This window comes from Kogia breviceps, chromosome 1 (assembly GCF_026419965.1).
Source record: "Kogia breviceps isolate mKogBre1 chromosome 1, mKogBre1 haplotype 1, whole genome shotgun sequence".
Lineage (NCBI taxonomy): Eukaryota > Metazoa > Chordata > Mammalia > Artiodactyla > Physeteridae > Kogia > Kogia breviceps.
Window position 1 is genome coordinate 186,717,899 of NC_081310.1, and position 16,437 is coordinate 186,734,335.

At 51.0% G+C, this 16,437-nt stretch overlaps 1 protein-coding gene across 2 annotated transcripts; it reads right to left on the bottom strand.

The window, feature by feature from the left end:
* Nucleotides 1–158: 158 nt before the first annotated feature.
* PINK1 (PTEN induced kinase 1) lies at nt 159–16,437 on the bottom strand. 2 transcript variants are annotated; one of them, XM_059053306.2, is made up of 8 exons: nt 15,982–16,437; nt 10,376–10,660; nt 8,910–9,010; nt 5,288–5,467; nt 4,040–4,203; nt 2,964–3,091; nt 2,384–2,620; nt 159–1,582 (listed from the first exon to the last, which is right to left on the bottom strand). In XM_059053306.2, exons 1-8 carry the CDS (start codon nt 16,375–16,377, stop codon nt 1,328–1,330), a joined length of 1,746 nt encoding a protein of 581 aa, XP_058909289.1. In that variant the 5' UTR covers nt 16,378–16,437; the 3' UTR covers nt 159–1,327. The 2 variants fall into 2 exon arrangements, with proteins under 2 accessions (XP_058909289.1, XP_058909279.1); XM_059053296.2 differs by having other exon boundaries at nt 5,288–5,470; nt 15,982–16,436.

A 16,437-nucleotide genomic window follows, 5' to 3' on the forward strand; every position in this document is an offset into this window, starting at 1 on the left:
CTTAAATCATGTTCACCTTGCTTTAGGCAATAGTTGTGTTCCTAAAAAGCATGTGTAAAGTTGTATATAAGATCCCTTCCCCATCATTGATCGTTTCTTGTCTTTGTGGTATAAGAATCACTCTTAAAGTCAAGTATTCAGTTCCAGGCACATACATGTTCTGCAGTTGTAAATATGCATTTAATTCTTCAGAATTCCTGTAAGAAACGCTAGTCAGAAGGGGAAAATCAGCAAGTTTTAAACACTGCACTGTTAATTCCCATTTCATCAGTCATGTTAGCTCTGCTAGACTCAATTCAGTAGCTGGACGAGCTCCGTGGCGATGCTTCCTCCAGAGCACCCTCAGAGCTGTTCCAGGACACGTGACTGAAGTGCAGAGGCTCCCGCATCTCAGGCCTCACTTCAGCGTTTTTCACTCTGATACCTGCACACCGACCTGTGCGAACATTTGCCTCAGCGCAGGTTAACACACAGACTAACGTGGAACGCAGGTCTAACCCGCCTCAGCTCGGCCTCACCTGCTCGGTCACTAACTTTTCAGAGGTCTGTGAAGACAGGACACGAGCTTAAGGTGGGACGTTTTGGTCAGCAGCTTACACCCGAGTAGACCCTCGCCTGGTACAGCGGGCCCATTCCTTTGGATTCGTACGTAGAGAGCTAGTCACATTTTTAGCGCTGATACACAGAGGGTCCTAGTGATTAGCCAGCGTTTCTTTTTAGAGTTAGTTAGGCCCTCTGAATTTGTCTAGACGAGGGGTTGCCAAACTTGGCCTGTGGGTCAGTCTGGCCTGCTGCCTGTCTTTTGTAGGCCTGCAAACTAAGAACAGTTTTTACGTTTAAGTCGTTGAAAACAATTGAGACTATTTAGTGACACATGAAGTCCAAATCTCAGTGTCCCTAAACGAAGCTTTATTGGGAAGCCGCCACACTGACTTGTTTACATATTTAAGGCTGCCTTTGCGCTGCAATGGCAGAGTTGAGTAGCTGCAACAGCCTGAGTACTAGCCCTCTACAAAGTTTGCTGACCTCTATCTAGACCAGTTTCTTCATTTTAGAGGTAAGACAACTTCAGTCCACACAGGTTATATGATGCATCAAAATCACAATGCTTGAGCGAGTTAGTAGCTAGACTGTGAACTCAAGCTGTTCCTTCCGCTTGCCAAACCCGAGGCCTTCTCTCTGGCTGACTGGCCCGCCCTGCACCATCTTCTCTCCTGACCGACTCCCACACCCCTCACCTAGGAGCCCCTCCCTCAGCATTCACAGACCATCACGACACAGATACTGGAAGTTCTTTTAGTAATTCATTCACCAGCTACATCAGCTGTCACGGGGCCGCCCTCCACGAGCAGAGGAGGAGGGCTGCCTGACTCAGCGCTTCATACTCCAGGTTGGCCAGAAATAACATCTTCATTTTTGTTTCCACACAGTTCTCTGCAAGCCTGTTGGCCAGCAGAGTGGCGGCGGATTGCTGGAGGAGCCAGCCAATCATCTTGTCTGGTTTCAGGTCCTCCAGGGCTACAGCACGTTCACCCCAGAGGCTTAAATGAAGCACGTTAGCAGCTACTCGGGCAGATGGCCTCTGTAACAGGAAGGGGAGCTGGCGCTTAGAACACCTGTGACAAAGTCTTCACTCACAGCAGGGTCTTCCCTTGTCTATGGCCCCGAGCAAATTCTTCTCCACCCTTCTCTCTCCTACAATGCCCTGCACTCACCTGACACACACTCCCGGCTTTTCCATGGGTACAAATTGGTGGGGGGCGGGGGGCATTGTGCATTGCTGGAAGAGCCTCCCCACCCTGGAAGCCCCAGGAACCGTGTCTGGGGTGAGGGGAGTCGCCACGACTTAATGACGGGCAGCAGCGAGCACGTACCGTGACCGTGACAGCCAGCCGCACACGGTGAGGGGTAAGTGGTAGGACAGGAGTTTGAGCCCTGGTCTGTCCAGGCTGTTGCCACTAAACATGCCACCTCAACCGGACCTGCCACTCCAATCCAGGTTTCAAATATGTTAGCCTTTGTAGTAATTTCACAATGTCCAGATCTCTTAGGAGATGTCATCACATCTGTCTGATTAGATCTCAGCTGATTCTTTAAGCTACATCTTCATTCAACGTTTCTTAAAACTGCATCTCTTTCCCTCTGAGTAACTTTTAAAACCAAGAGGAGTTGCACTGCTGGAATCCTGGCTAATTTGGTGGCCAGCTCCCGTACTCCTATCTATACGCTAGTCTATTTTGTATTCTCCTATACTTGGCCTTTTCCTTTGTAAGACAGAGGAACCGCCTATCACTCTAGTGCCTGCCCAACCCTGACCCTTACTCTGGAACATGAACCGAGGTTTCCATCCACACAATCCCTGTAAACCTGGGGATGGCCTCACCTTGCTGGCGTCTCGCTGGAGCAGCGACTTCACCAGCTGTCTCGCCTCCAGAGGCACCGACTCGGGCAGTGCAGGCAGCTGAGCTTCTTGGTAACTGCGGCTTTCAAGATGGGCCCTGCCCCGGCCGTAAAAGGGATTGGGGAGCCCGCAGATTTCGTACGCGAGCGCTCCCACTGCCCAGGCGTCAGCCTTGCTGTAGTCGATCACTGCCCGGGGGCCAGGGCAGGCTGTGGACACCTGCTCAGAAAGCAACCGGTAAGCAGTCATGCTGCTGGTACTTCTAAACCATTCATGCTCCTGCACGGCACCCGATTCACAGACTAATCTCAACTCTGTCCCGGGGAACCCAGAATCTGAGTGAACTGTAGCTCAGAGGCAGGAGAATCTGCTCAGCTCTGCTTTGGGCTGACAAAACTCACATCTCCTGGAACATCAGACAGATCCAGATTTAAGCAAAGAGGCAGGGAAGGGACTTCTGATACATTGTGGGTCAGAGAAGATGAAAGTGTTGAGCAAACAGTGAGGAAACCCGGTGGGAGAGGCTCTGCTGATGGCGCCTGACACACTCAGCAGGACTCACCTCAGGGGCCATCAGGCAGCCGTTTCCACCACGGTCCACATACCAACTGGTGAAAGGCAACTGCAGGCCGACGCGCTCATCAGCCAGGCAGCAGCCGAAGTCTGTGATCACCAACCAGGGGCAGCCGTCTGCAGACGGACAGGCAGAGGTGACTGTCCGAGTCTCTCCCCACCAATCCTCCCGCCCCGAGGTCCTATGTTTCCACTAAAGCCACCCTCTGGATGTGGGTACGAGGGGCTCACAGGGACTCCATGTTGACCCAGGAGCACAGGCCAGCAAGGCCTGGACAGCTGCCCACTCGCCGGAGAGCTGAGTGGGGCCAGCCACACAAGTACAGATGTGCCTCTAGGAAATCAAGGTCCCCAAGCAAAGAACAGGATAAAATTTGGCTCAATCTAAATCATCTAGTAATTGGAGCTCTCCCAAGATCGGAGGAGCAGCTCTTGTTTTACTCATCAGGTGATGCTGGCTCAGATGACCGCCAAGAGTCTTTGAACTTGAAACCTCAAATCCAAACTTAAAAATTAGGTGCGTTATGAATTAGTTATTTGTAAAAGGATTCATACAGACTTCCTTTAAAAAGCCAGTTTCTCTAGAATTGCATATTTAATTATTTTAAATCTTCTAGTTCAAAATCGACCAGCGGTGTGACTCTCTCTTATAGGATCCCCAGGCAAGCGGCCATCCAGCTTCACTTAAGTGCTTCCAGTGACAGGAAGCTCACTGCCAGGGGCAGCTGGGCTGACATTCAAGCAGTGCTGTTTGAAAATTCTTTCTTATATTAAGCTAAAGTCTACGTCTCTTTCACTTTATTCAAGACAATGTCCACCACTGAGGTTTCTGTTCTGTAAGCAGACAACTGAAAGGAACCTGGGAACCGTTAACCACAACTCCACGAGTCCTACACAGAGAACAAAAACCTCCACCTTGAAGGAGGGAGTGCTCATCTCTTGCATACGGAGCTAAGACACGACAACTTAGAACACAGAAATCAAAAGACCCAAAGGCTCCTAAATGTCCCCAGACCTAAAGTCCAGTGTGCCCTGGACCGCCTGGAGGTGCAGCAGGGCACCTACCTGCGTCCAGCTCCACGAGGACGTTGTCGGATTTCAGGTCTCTGTGTGCGACGCCCTGCTGCACCAGGTGAGCCACCCCTTCCAGGAGCTGCAGAGTCATCACGGTGGCCAGGCGGGGGCTCGGGCTGTTCCCATGAAGGTACTGGCGCAGGGTACAGGAGTAGCTGGCAGAGAGGGCAACAGGGCCTTGGCTACTGTGCACCAAGGATCCTGAGCACCTTATTTCCTATTAGAGTGATGGCCTTTCCTCTTTTAAAAAATTTTATTTATCTTTTATTTATTTTTGGCTGTGCTGGATCTTTGTTGCTGCACACAGTTTTTCTCTAGCTGTGGCGAGCGGGGGCTACTCTTCATTGCAGTGTGTGGGCTTCTCATTGTGGTGGCCTCTCTTGCTGCGGAGCACAGGCTCTAGGCACGCGGGCTTCAGTAGTTGTGGCTCGCAGGCTCTAGAGCACAGTCTCGGCAGCTGTGGCACACGGGCTTAGTTGCTCCGTGGCACGTGGGATCTTCCTGGACCAGGAATCGAACCCGTGTCCCCTGCATTGGCAGGCGGACTCTTAACCACTGCGCCACCAGGGGAGCCCCTCCTCTTCTTCCTGAACTTTTTTTTTTTTTTTTTTTTTCGGTACGCGGGCCTCTCACTGTTGCGGCCTCTCCCGTTGCGGAGCACAGGCTCCGGACGCACAGGCTCAGCGGCCATGGCTCACGGGCCCAGCCGCTCCGCGGCATGTGGGATCCTCCCAGACTGGGGCACAAACCCGTGTCCCCTGCATCGGCAGGCGGACTCTCAACCATTGCGCCACCAGGGAAGCCCTTCCTGAACTTTTTGCTTTCTTTTTTTCCCCAAGTATCCTTTCTGTTCCCACCCACCATCTTGAAATTAGGAAGTAAGAGCTGGGGCCTCACATATTAAATGTAACAGTACAGATGCTTGTTTCCTTAAAAACCCATACAGCAATGCCAGGGGTGCAGGGATGGAGGAAGGAGAACAGTTTATGTTAAGAAACCAGCTGAGGTGAGCACAGAGGGCGCAACAGCCAAAGGTACTAACAGCTCTAGGCGAAAAGTATGTTCTGACTCAACATGTGTTTCTGTTCTCATGGAAAGTTGTCCTAAAGGGAAACTGCTCCACAGGGCAGATATACACCCTCAGCCTGGCCTCCCAGGGGGCGGGGACCCCTCTTCCCTGCAACCCCGGGCTCCAGGCATGCCGCTCACTACAGGTCCTGCCACAGCCCTGCCACTTACTTCTTCATGACAAGGAAGAGGGTCCGCTCGTGGCCCAGGCCTTCGGGGTGAAGGCGCGGGGGCAGCACGTCAGGGTAGTCGAGCAGGGCCCCTGGCAGCAGGGGCACAGACGACGTGAAGGCGCGGAAGACGCGGATGACGTTGGGGTGCGCGGCCAGCTGCTTGGGACCCCCCTTGGATCTTCTTTTTCAGCCAGGTGGGACAGACATGAGGCCAGTAGCAGATATGACACTTGGAAATATAACAGTCTAAGGCCACATTCAATACTGACATGCATTTATGAGCCCAGTTCCTCGTATCAACTCTGCCCCAGGTGCAGAGCCTGGTTTTGGAAGGAAAACCCACAATGACTCACTGCATTCAGTGACTCCACCAGTCCGTCCACTGTCCATCCATCCCAGGTGGCAGAACCAGTGTAGGAGACCTGGAATCAGACTGCCTGGGACTGAATCCCACCCCTGCCACTCCAAGTCCTTGGCTAAGTTGCTTAACTTCTCTGGGCTCAGTCTCAAATGCAAAGGGGGGATAAGGTGGTAACATACCTCATGAAGTTGTTAATGCTTGTAAAGGACCTAGAATCTCCTCGATTCCAAGTTCTAGCATAACACCTGGCATGGAGTATGAGCCCAATAAACCTTTGAGTGAATGGATACACATGCAGTTCATAGTAGAGATGTCACCTGCTGCCATGCCCACACCTACCGCTCAGACACAATGGCCACGTTCGGGATTGCATGACCAGGGCTGCAAAACCACCTGCTGTGTACCAGCCCTGCCCCTGGCTCAGAGCTGCTGGGACTAAGGGTGAGCACCTACCCCAAGGGCAACAAGCCTACAGTCGTGTCTGAGGCCCAGTGGCTGGCAGGAAAAGGGGAGAGTCTCTCTTTGTGGAGTGAGTGAAGAAACGTGGCAGTAACTGGGCAGTCAGCAATGGAGCTGAGGGCAAAAGGATGCTGTTACAGAGCAGGACCCTATGGGGCCTTCCCCCGTATCCTCTGCTTTAGCTCCTCTCCGAAGTACCTGGATAACAGTATCTGAGGCACATTCCTGAGCTGTTTTACAGATGTGACAACCTCCCACCAAATGGAAGATGCGAACTACTTGATGACCACGGGCTCATGGCCCCCAGACCTACTGGCACCTAAGGACTGATAATGTTAACCCCTGTGACACCACCCTGTCACCTCACCATCAACCAGTCAGAGACCTGTGCACGAGCCAATCACATACCCTGTGACCCCCCTCCCCTTACCGGGCCTTTAAAAACGTTTTGCTGAAACCCTTGGGGGAGTTCGGGGGGTTTTTGGGCATGAGCCATCCTTCTCCTTGCACGGCCCTGCAATAAATCTTTCTCTGCTCCAAACGCCGATGTTTCAGTATCGTTTGCCCTCACTGTGCTTTGGGCACATGAACTTGAGGCCTGAGGGAAGCCAGAGGTGTAGCCATGGGTAGGAAATAAGGACGCTGGGTGGCAGAGGAGGAGGATGGCGCAGAAGCCCAGAGACATCAAGACAACACAGAGTTCGACACATGCCCTGTCTTCAGAGCTGCCTCAGTTCCGAGCTTTGAAGCCGGTCCACCACATGGCCTTGTACAGCTCTCTGGACTCCACCCAGCTGGGCCCCTGTCCTAGGCGATCAAAGGAATCAAAGCATTGTTCCTAGCCTGGGGCCATTAGGGCCAGTGGGAGAATCACGATCACAGCACAAGGCTCTCAGTGCCACAGTGGGAAAGCGCTGCCTGGTGGTCACGAGAGCCCAGAGGACGTGTGTGGCTGTGCTGCTGAGGCGTGTGTGTGTGTGTGTGTGTGTGTGTGTGTGTGTGTGTGTGTGTGTGCGTGTGCGTGTGTGTGTGTGTATGTGTATGTGTATGGAGAACTGGAGCAGGACTGGAGTGTGTGTGTGTGCGTGTGTGTGTGTGTCTGTGGATTGGAGTGTGTGTGTGTGTGTGTGTGTGTGTGTGTGTGTGTGTGTGTAGAACTGGAGCAGGACTGGAGTGTGTGTGTGTGTGTGTGTGTGTGTGTGTGTGTGTGTGTGTGTAGAAAACTGGAGCAGGACTGGAGTGTGTGTGTGTGTGTGTAGAACTGGAGCAGGACCGGAGGCTGTGGTGGGGGTCTAACTGCACACACAAGAGGCCTGTGTGCATCTGGTGAGGGCATATGAATTCACCATGGTGGAGCACAGGGTGTAAACGGGAGAAGATCAGAAATCAGGTGGGAGAAGCAGCCACCAGAGCAGATCACAGGGCTGAGTCTGAGGTCTCTAGATGAGCAAAGGCTAGGAAGAAATCCACCCAGTGCTCTCAGGGTCTTGGAGTCCTTCTCCCGAGACAGAGATGATGTCATCGGTACTTTAGGTAACAGACCTTCTGCCATATTCATCTAATCATTCCACAAACATTCACTGAGCTGTTGGGTGTACACAGTAAACAAACACAAAAGCCCTGCCCTCAGAGAGCTTACAGTGCAGCCAGAGACACGATGAATAAATAGACAAAGACATCTACGATTTAAGGACAGATGGAGATAAATGCTGTGAAAAAACTAAAGTGGGTAGAGGACTGGAGAGTGGCAGGTCTGCACGGCAGCACCATGTCAGCTGGCTGATGCTTCCACCACAAAAGGAAGCACCAGAGGATAAAGTTAGACCCTAGGAAGCAGCTGACACCCACCCTTCCCTACCAAGGAATCTGGAGAAGAGGAGGACAGGGCTAAGCCCACCAAGCAGCTACTTCCCTAGGCCTGCACCAACCCTCAGTCACACTAGAGCCTTCCAAGCCCTGGAAGGGGTTTTCCATGTATGTTTCCTTAAGTCCCCATTTCCACCTTCCTGCTTCTGATCTACAGAGCAACCCTCTAGTAAGTCACCAAAAACGCAGAGGGCCACCTCTTCCTGGTGGTCTACAAATATTAAAGGGAGCACAGCATCTCCTCTGGCACAAGTATTATCTTTTACAACCTGTGGGTTTGCAAAGCCAAGGTGAGCTTAGGCTGCCATCCAGACTCTTCCCTCTGTGGAGGGAGCCTCTTGTCCTACTTCTTTGCCTAGCTAGTGGCTATCCATCTTCCAAGAGGCAGAACAAACTGTCCCTTCAAGAGGCCTTTCTGAATGGCCCCGAACCCCTGCAACACACACACGTCTGGGCTCCCTCAGCACCTGAGCATACGCTATTCTAGCACTTACCACGCTAGACTCTGCTCCCAACTTCTCAGGCTCCTCTGTCACATGGAGAACAGGCCATTAAAAAAAAAAAATCTCTTGGCACTATCGGGTCACGGCAGCTATTCGTGAAGTGAGTGTTGCCTCCGCTGGGGACAGAGTTTGATTTGTTTCTGCCTGGGCATTACTTAGGAATCAGAAACCAGATCCATTTTCCATCATTGTGAACTGGGCAGCTTTGGACAGCCTTCTCTTCCTCCTCCTGCGTCAGTCAGCCACCTGCATCTGCCACCAGAGTCACACCGTCTACAATCTTTCCCAATTATCCACCAACTGAAAATCCATCACTGACTACATCATTCAGTGAGAATTTATCATCTACTGTATGTCGTGTCAGACCCTGTGCTGAGTGGTGAGGGCACAGGGGGCATTCTGCTCTGTGTGGTGGGCAGGTGGTTGCTTACCTGTGAGGGAGCACTCCATACTCCCCGGCCAAGGCCACTCGACTGGCTGGGACGAGCTCCTGGCTCATTGTGCTAAAGATGGCTTCGCTGGATGAGCCCGCCTGGAACACACCCGTGATGAATCGAGGGTTACACAGGCCCTCCTTAGAATCTGGACCAGGACAGCTACTGCCTAGAATCGGCTTTGACCTTCAAGCTAAGATAACCTCTCTGAAGTGGGAAGCCAAGCTGAGTTTCTCCTGGGAGAGAGAGGGCAGAGGTGCCATCCATGCCAACCCAGAGGACGCTTCCCACACCTCACACCCTTGGACAGCTCGGGTGCCCATGGCAGGAGGAGATGGCAAGGTGATCAAGGCAGGGCCCTTCTTCCTGCCGTAGATGCCTCCGGTCACCACCAGGCTCAAACCTGACCACCGAGCACCCTCTCAGGCTCCCTTCAGCAGGCAGCCCCAGCCCAACAAGCCCCCGCTGGATAAACTCGTGCCGAATCACAGAACAGCCCTCTTCATCACCCGGTAAAAAACAAAAAACAAGGAAAAGCACCTTATTTTCCTCATTTCATTATGAACAGCTCTCAGGACCTGTGAAACCTGTCAAGAATCCTTTAAGAATCAAGTCTTTTAGCTTTTGTGAATGCCATTTGCTGTCGTGCCCCAACCAGTGGGAGTTTTGATACTAAGACTGGATGTTTCCTAGGTCGAGGATTTGGCTACTTGCTAGCTATTAGCCTAGCAAGGAAGTATAGTCTAATAACCTCCATTCCCCAGATTGAAACATGAACCTGCATCCTTCAGTGTCCAGCATGAGCTGTGTGGCTGTGTCCCACCTTAGCCTTGGAAAGAAGCTCTGGGCAGGAGGAAAACACATCAGGTCTTGATGAATTTCCTAACCTCTCCTCCCACCCTCCATGTAACGGCAAGATAAATTACTCTAAACGGACAGAAGTCTTTGTTTTCAGGTGGGAAAAATACTCAATTTCCCAAAGTCTCGAGTTCTGCGAGAGTTGAGAGCAGAGAGGCGACAAGCCAGCCTTGGGTCTGCAGGGGCGGTGGGAGGCGTGCGGGCCCTCGTGCCCAGCATGGCAGGTCGGGGAGAGAGAGGCCGGTGTGGACTGCAGCCCTGAAATTAACTGTTTGGCCTGGACGCTTTAGGCACTTGCTACTCAGTGTGGCTCACGGCCCAGCAGCGTGGCCATCACCTGGGAGCTCGTTAGAGAGTCGGAGTCTCAGGCTCCACCCCACGGCAGCTGCCCACAGTCTGCCTTCTACCCTGACCCCAGGTGATGCACGGACATATTACATTCTGAGACATGCTGCTTCAGACTCTTGTGCAAGAGCGTGAGGCACCTGTACTGTGAAGAATCTGTGTTGTTTCCTATCTACTGCCTGGGAAAAAGCACCGTGAGTTCCCCCAAGATGGGCATTGTGAGAAACGCTGACTTTAAAGATGGAAAGCCCCACTCTTACCGAGATGTTCCACATCATCTTGATGGCCAAGGGAAAGGCAGGGGCCAGTGGGGCTTGCTCCTCTTCTCCTCGGGGAATGATCTCTGGGCCTCTCCCTGGAAGAAGCCCGATACTCCCTGCCACCTGCTGGTTCTGGGGCAACACAGGCATGGTGGCCTCATAGACAGCGGCACTGCAGCCCTTGCCAATGGACTTCCCGATCAGATACTCCTCCAGCCGGAAACCCTGCCAGCGTCTAGTGTCCAGTGGGTCAGGGAGCAGCTTGTTTTTCCGGGTGAAAACTGCCTGTGAAGAAAAAAAGCAGGCACCGTGAGCCAGGGAGCCCAGTAAGGCTTCAGTGAAGGGATGGGGAGGTACAGTGAGGCGGGCTGTTCACTGACAAGACCAAGAGCCAATAAAAACACAACCAAGTTGGGTTTCACTGCTCATCCTGGGCTCAGGCCATCCTGCTTTCTCTCTCATTACTCAGAATAATTTTTCTCGAAGTGTCACCTCATTGCAGTCACCGAGACAGCCCAACACAGAACATCATGAATTAGTTAAGAGGCCAGAACTCTCAAATTCTGCAGCTGGCACATCACTCCTTTGCTGCCTGTCAAGCTCCCAGCACAAGCTTGGAGGTTCCTGATCATGGAGACGGCTCCTTCCGCAAAGACCTCGGCAGGCAGGTATTGGATGGTTACCAAGAACTGTGTATGGGCAGAAGCATGTGGTCAGCAGCCACCCCTCCCACTTGTGAATGACCTCAGGCTGCTTTTGCAGGCAAGGGGGTAAAATCAGGGGGCTCCCTGGAGCCAAGTCATCAGGTCCTGTTGTTGGGCTGCACCCCACAGGCCTGCAAGCCTTGTATCTGCCCAGCCTTGCGACGACTGAAGAAGGAGCCTGGAGACAGTGACAAAGACATCAATAGTTTATTGGATGGGGCATCTTACACGTCTGCAGCATAAGGTCCTGGAGCAACACCCCAACGTGTGTGGCAGACAGCAGGCAGGACACGGCAGCAATCTTCACTAATCTTCACTAGTCAGGGGAGAAGGAGGCTACCGTTTATAGGGAAATTGGTATCAGGTTGGCTCATCAGTTACCAGGGAAACCGGCGCCTGGGGCACGTCCCTCACAGCCCCTCAGGTTAATGAGCATCACGAGGGCAGATGTTTCCCTTTAATAAACTAGCAGGTGGAGCTGTTTTGGCCTAAGGACTAGAACAATCACTAGCTGGGGCGGGGGCAAGCACCCTCCTGTGAGTAGGATGTAAGTGAAGCAGGGACTGGTCTAGCAGGGGATGTACAGAGAGCAAGAGGACGGCCATCTTGAGGGGCCTGACCATACATCTGTCTTCCTGTCTCTACCTCTTAGGAATCTGGTGGGCCATTCTGTTTGCAGAAAGGAAACAAGAATATAAGAGTTCTGATGGACATAGATGGAAATGCAGGTGCTGTGGGGATGCACTGGGATAGAGGCTATTTCCCCCAAAGCGGGGTTCTTGCCTACTTCAGGCAGGTGACATCATTTCTCCAGTCACCCAAACTCTGCCTTCCCCCTCAAATCCCATCTGATCTGCTGATCCCTCCCTTTTCATGGTTAGTCACTCAGCTCCAGACTCTCCCACTCACGTCCTCCCTTCACCTGCTTCTGAGCTGGATGAAACCACACTGCTTTCACGTGTCACTCATCAGGTTCAAGAACCGCATAAGTTATTCAGTACCTTGTCCTGGGTACTTCCTACATGGGAAAACTGTTCTGCAGGCTGGTCTGCACTGTCCGTACTGGTCTCTCACACGCCTCTCCCTGAACCTTTGCTCCAACTAGTCCCCTCCCCCGCCCCCTATTTCTATTGTCTTCACTCTACCTGCTCATCCTTACTCATCCATCAAGAACCAATTCAAGCCTGCTTCCCCTATAACCAGTCCTGACAACCCAGCCCACAGCAACCTTTCCTTCTGGAGGATTCCTCAAGCATGAGAACCTATGAGCTAATACACCTCGTACGATAATTTCTAATGTTTTTAAAAAACGAAAGTCTGTCTTGCCTTGCCAACTAGTTTCTAAACTCTGTGGAGTGGAAGCAATATCTTGTAGAGTAATCCTTTAGCAACCATGGTTTTGAGAATGACATACATGTTTTAAAACTTTTAATTTTGAAATAATTATAGACTCACAGGAAGCAGCAAAAAAAAAAAAAAAAAGTACAAAATGTCCTGTGTACCCTTCACCCAGTTTCCCACAAGTGACATCTTATAAAAAGCACTAGTACAAAGCCCAGGAAAGTGACAACATACACTACTGTTAACTAGACTACAGATCTTACTCAGTTTTCACTTTTTTTTTTTTTTGGCCACGCAGCAAGTGGGTTCTTAGTTCCCTGACTAGGGATGGAACACACGCCCTCTGCAGTGGATGCGTGGAGTCTTAACCACTGTACCACCAGGGAAGTCCCTCACCATCTTTTCTGACCTGCATTCTTTCGTGTGAGCGCACGCACGTGTGCGCACGTGTAACTCTATGCAATTTTATCCCCCGTACAGATACATGCAATCACCACCACAATCAAGACAGAGTGTTCCGTCGCCACAGAAGAACTCCTCTGTGCCCCCTCTTTGTATTTGGGCCACCGCCACCTGTCCCAGTCCCCTGGCAACCAGTGATCTGTTCTCCATCTCCACAGTTTTGTCATTTCAAGACTGTTATATAAATAGAATCGCACAGGATGTAACCTTTTGGAACTGACTTTTTTGCACTAAGCATAATGCCCTTGAGGTTCATTTAGGTTGTTACCTATCGATGGTTAACTCCTTGTTACTGCTTAGTATTCCACCGAATGGCATGGCTGTACCAGGGTTTGTTTAACAATTCACCTGCTGAAGGATGTTTGGGTTTTTAATATTTTGCTATTATGAATGATGCTGCCATGAACATCTGTGTACAGGGTTTAAAAATTATTCTTAAGAATTGTGGTAAAATACACATAACAGAATTGGCCATTTAAACCATTTTAAGTGTGCAGTTCAGTGGCGTTAAGTACAGTCACACTGTTGTGTAACCATCACCACCATCCATCTCCAGAACTTTTTTCATCTTGCAAAACTGAAATTCTATACCAATAAACAGTGACTCCCCAGCCCTTGTTCACTTTCCATCTCTATGAATTTGACTAAATACCTCATATAAGTGGAATCATACAGTATTTTTGTCTTTTTGTGACTGGCTTATATCACTTAGCGTAATATCCTCAAGTTCCTCCATGTTGTTGCATGTGTCAGAATTTCCTTTCTTTTTAAGGCTGAGTAATATTCCATTGTATGTATATAGCACATTTTGCTTATTTTTCACCCACTGATGGACACTTGGCTTGCTTCCACCTTTTGACTACTCTGGATAATGCTATGAACATAGGTGTACAAGTATCTGTTCAAGGGCTTCCCTGGTGGCGCAGTGGTTGAGAGTCCGCCTGCCGATGCAGGTTCGTGCCCCGGTCCGGGAAGATCCCACATGCCGCAGAGAGGCTGGGCCCATGAGCCATGGCCACTGAGCCTGTGCGTCCGGAGCCTGTGCTCCGCAACGGGAGAGGATACAACAGTGAGAGGCCCGCGTACCGAGAAAAAAAAAAAAAAAAAAAAAAAAAAAAAGTATCTGTTCAAGTCCCTGCTTTCAGTTCTTTTGAATATATACTCAGAATTGCTGGAATATGGTAATTCTATTTTTAATTTTTTGGTGGAACTGCCATACTGTTTTCCATAGCAGCTACTCATGTACAGGTTTTTGTGTGAACATAAGTTTTCAATTCTCTGGGTAAATGCCTAAGACTGCAATGGCTGGGTCATACAACGAATACATGTTTAGCTATGTAAGAAACAGCCGACTATTTTCCAGAGTGGCTGCACCATTTTATATTCTCACCATTGGTCCAGTTTCTCTGCATCCTCATAGGCATTTGCTACTATCACTAATTTTAAAATTTTAGCTGTTCTAATAAGTATGCAGAGATATCACATTGTATTTTTAACTTGCATTTCCCTAATGGCTAGTGATGTTGAACATCTATTCATATGCTTATTTGGCATCTGTATCTCCTCTCGGTGAAATATATATTCATGTCTTTTGCCTATTTTAATAGGTTTTTTTTCCCCCCCAAATGCTTTCCAAATGCATCTAAAGGCATTGGTCAGTGTTCTACCCTAGTATGACACCATACAGAATTTTAGCACTAGAGTTGCCAGACCTGGTGATTTTCTTTCAAAAGAAGTCAAACGCCTGAAGTTTTAAAATTAATTGGCAACTAATTAAAAATTTTAAGTCACAGAAAGGTGAAGTGTGAGGAAAGGACATGGAGGATGGTAAGCTCAGGGGGTTAAGCTCCTCTGTTTAAAAACAGCCTCCCTAATTTTAAGTAGGATTTGTCAAGTTGGCCGACCTTGGCTTCTGCCTGTTGAGCTGTAGCAAAAGACAAGTACAGAGGCTGGGGACTAGGTCATGTGGCACCTGTAGACAGCGCAAACGTGACACACTCTGGGGATGAGTTACACGAACTGGGCTGAAAACCAGGAAACATGGGAGACACTGCTTGGTTTTCAACCAGCTGTGTCCTCGGGCAAGTCACCCCACCTTCCACCACCTCAGCGCTAAGCTGTGAAACGCAGGGGCTGTACTAGCTCAGTGAGTGTTTCCAAACCCCAGGAAGAACGACCTCCCTGGAAGAGGAGGGAACCCTGCCAGCAGATGGCCTTCAGACTTGAACTCAACAATGGTTCTTCCTTGGGTGTCCAGCCTGCCCACCTACCCTGCAGATTGTGGACTTGCCAGCCTCCAGAACGGCAGAGCCAATTCCTTCAAATAAATCTCTCTTTTTATAAACACATACTATTGCCTCTGTTTCTCTGAAGAAATACAGATTTGGTTGAGCAGAAACAGAATTCTCTGAGCTATTTAAAACATTTAAAAAGCCTAAGAACCCCTGTGTCTCTCGTCACCTCTGATAACTCTACCCAGGTTAACTAAAACCCATTAGGTCTGCTGTTTTCTCCTGCTGTTCTTGCTTTTTACTGTGGCTTCAGTTATGTCACTAATTGGCTAAACTGGATGCAGCCTGGCTGGCACAGTGGTTTAAGGGCACAGGCTCTGGAAAGTCAGACTTGGGGCACTGCCCTTTATTAGTTGTGTGACTTCAGCAAGTTACTTCACCTTTCACCTCTCTGAGTATGTTTCCTCATCCATAAATTGTGGATGACAGCTACCTCAGGAATAAAAGTGTTATTATGATTTAGTTGTCCTTAAATTTTAGAAAATTTATGCAAAGTCGTTGGCCTCGGTGCAAGAGGAGCTATAATTAACATATTTTTCAAAACATGCCGAGGAAGGGAAGACAATAAAACGAAAGTGAGGTCCTGGCTGGGTATGAGGAGATCAGCAACAAAGAAAATGAGCCGTAACACCTAGATGACTGCCCAGAAATTCCAGCTCCGACAAGATAAACCCTGGGGCCCCAAATCAGTACATGCCTCCCAGCCCCGCCCCTCACCCAACTCGGGACCCGCCCAAGCGCTTAGCCCCGCCCCCAGCCTGACTCCCGCCCGCCTCTGCTCCGGCCCCCACCCGCAGCCAGAGCTCACCTGGATCTCCTCACAGGCCGAGGCCGCACGCCGGCCCTCCGCTTGCTTCTCCTCGATGAGACCCAGCCCCAGCCCGAAGGCCAGAAAGACGGCCCGGCCGCAAGGGCCCGCGCCGCCCCGGGGCCGCCCCACGAACTGCCTCTGGAGCCGCGCCGCCAGCCCGGCCACCGACTGGCGGAAGAAGCGGTAGCGGCTGGGGAGCCCGAGCCCGAGCCTGCGCGGCTCCGCGCCGGGTCCCGCAGCCTGGCCCGGGCGCTCCCCGCGACCCCAGCCCGCCGCGGGGCCCGGCCGTTCCGGTCGCCCCCAGACGTAGGTCGGGCCAGGCTTGGCTGTGAAGCGCAGTAGTAGCGCTCGGCCCAGCTGCAGGCCCCGGCCCAGCGCCTGTCGCACCGCCATGGTTCCGCAGCCGGGTCTCCCCGGAGCCGCTGGCGTCGGTGACGCCGGACAAAACAACAA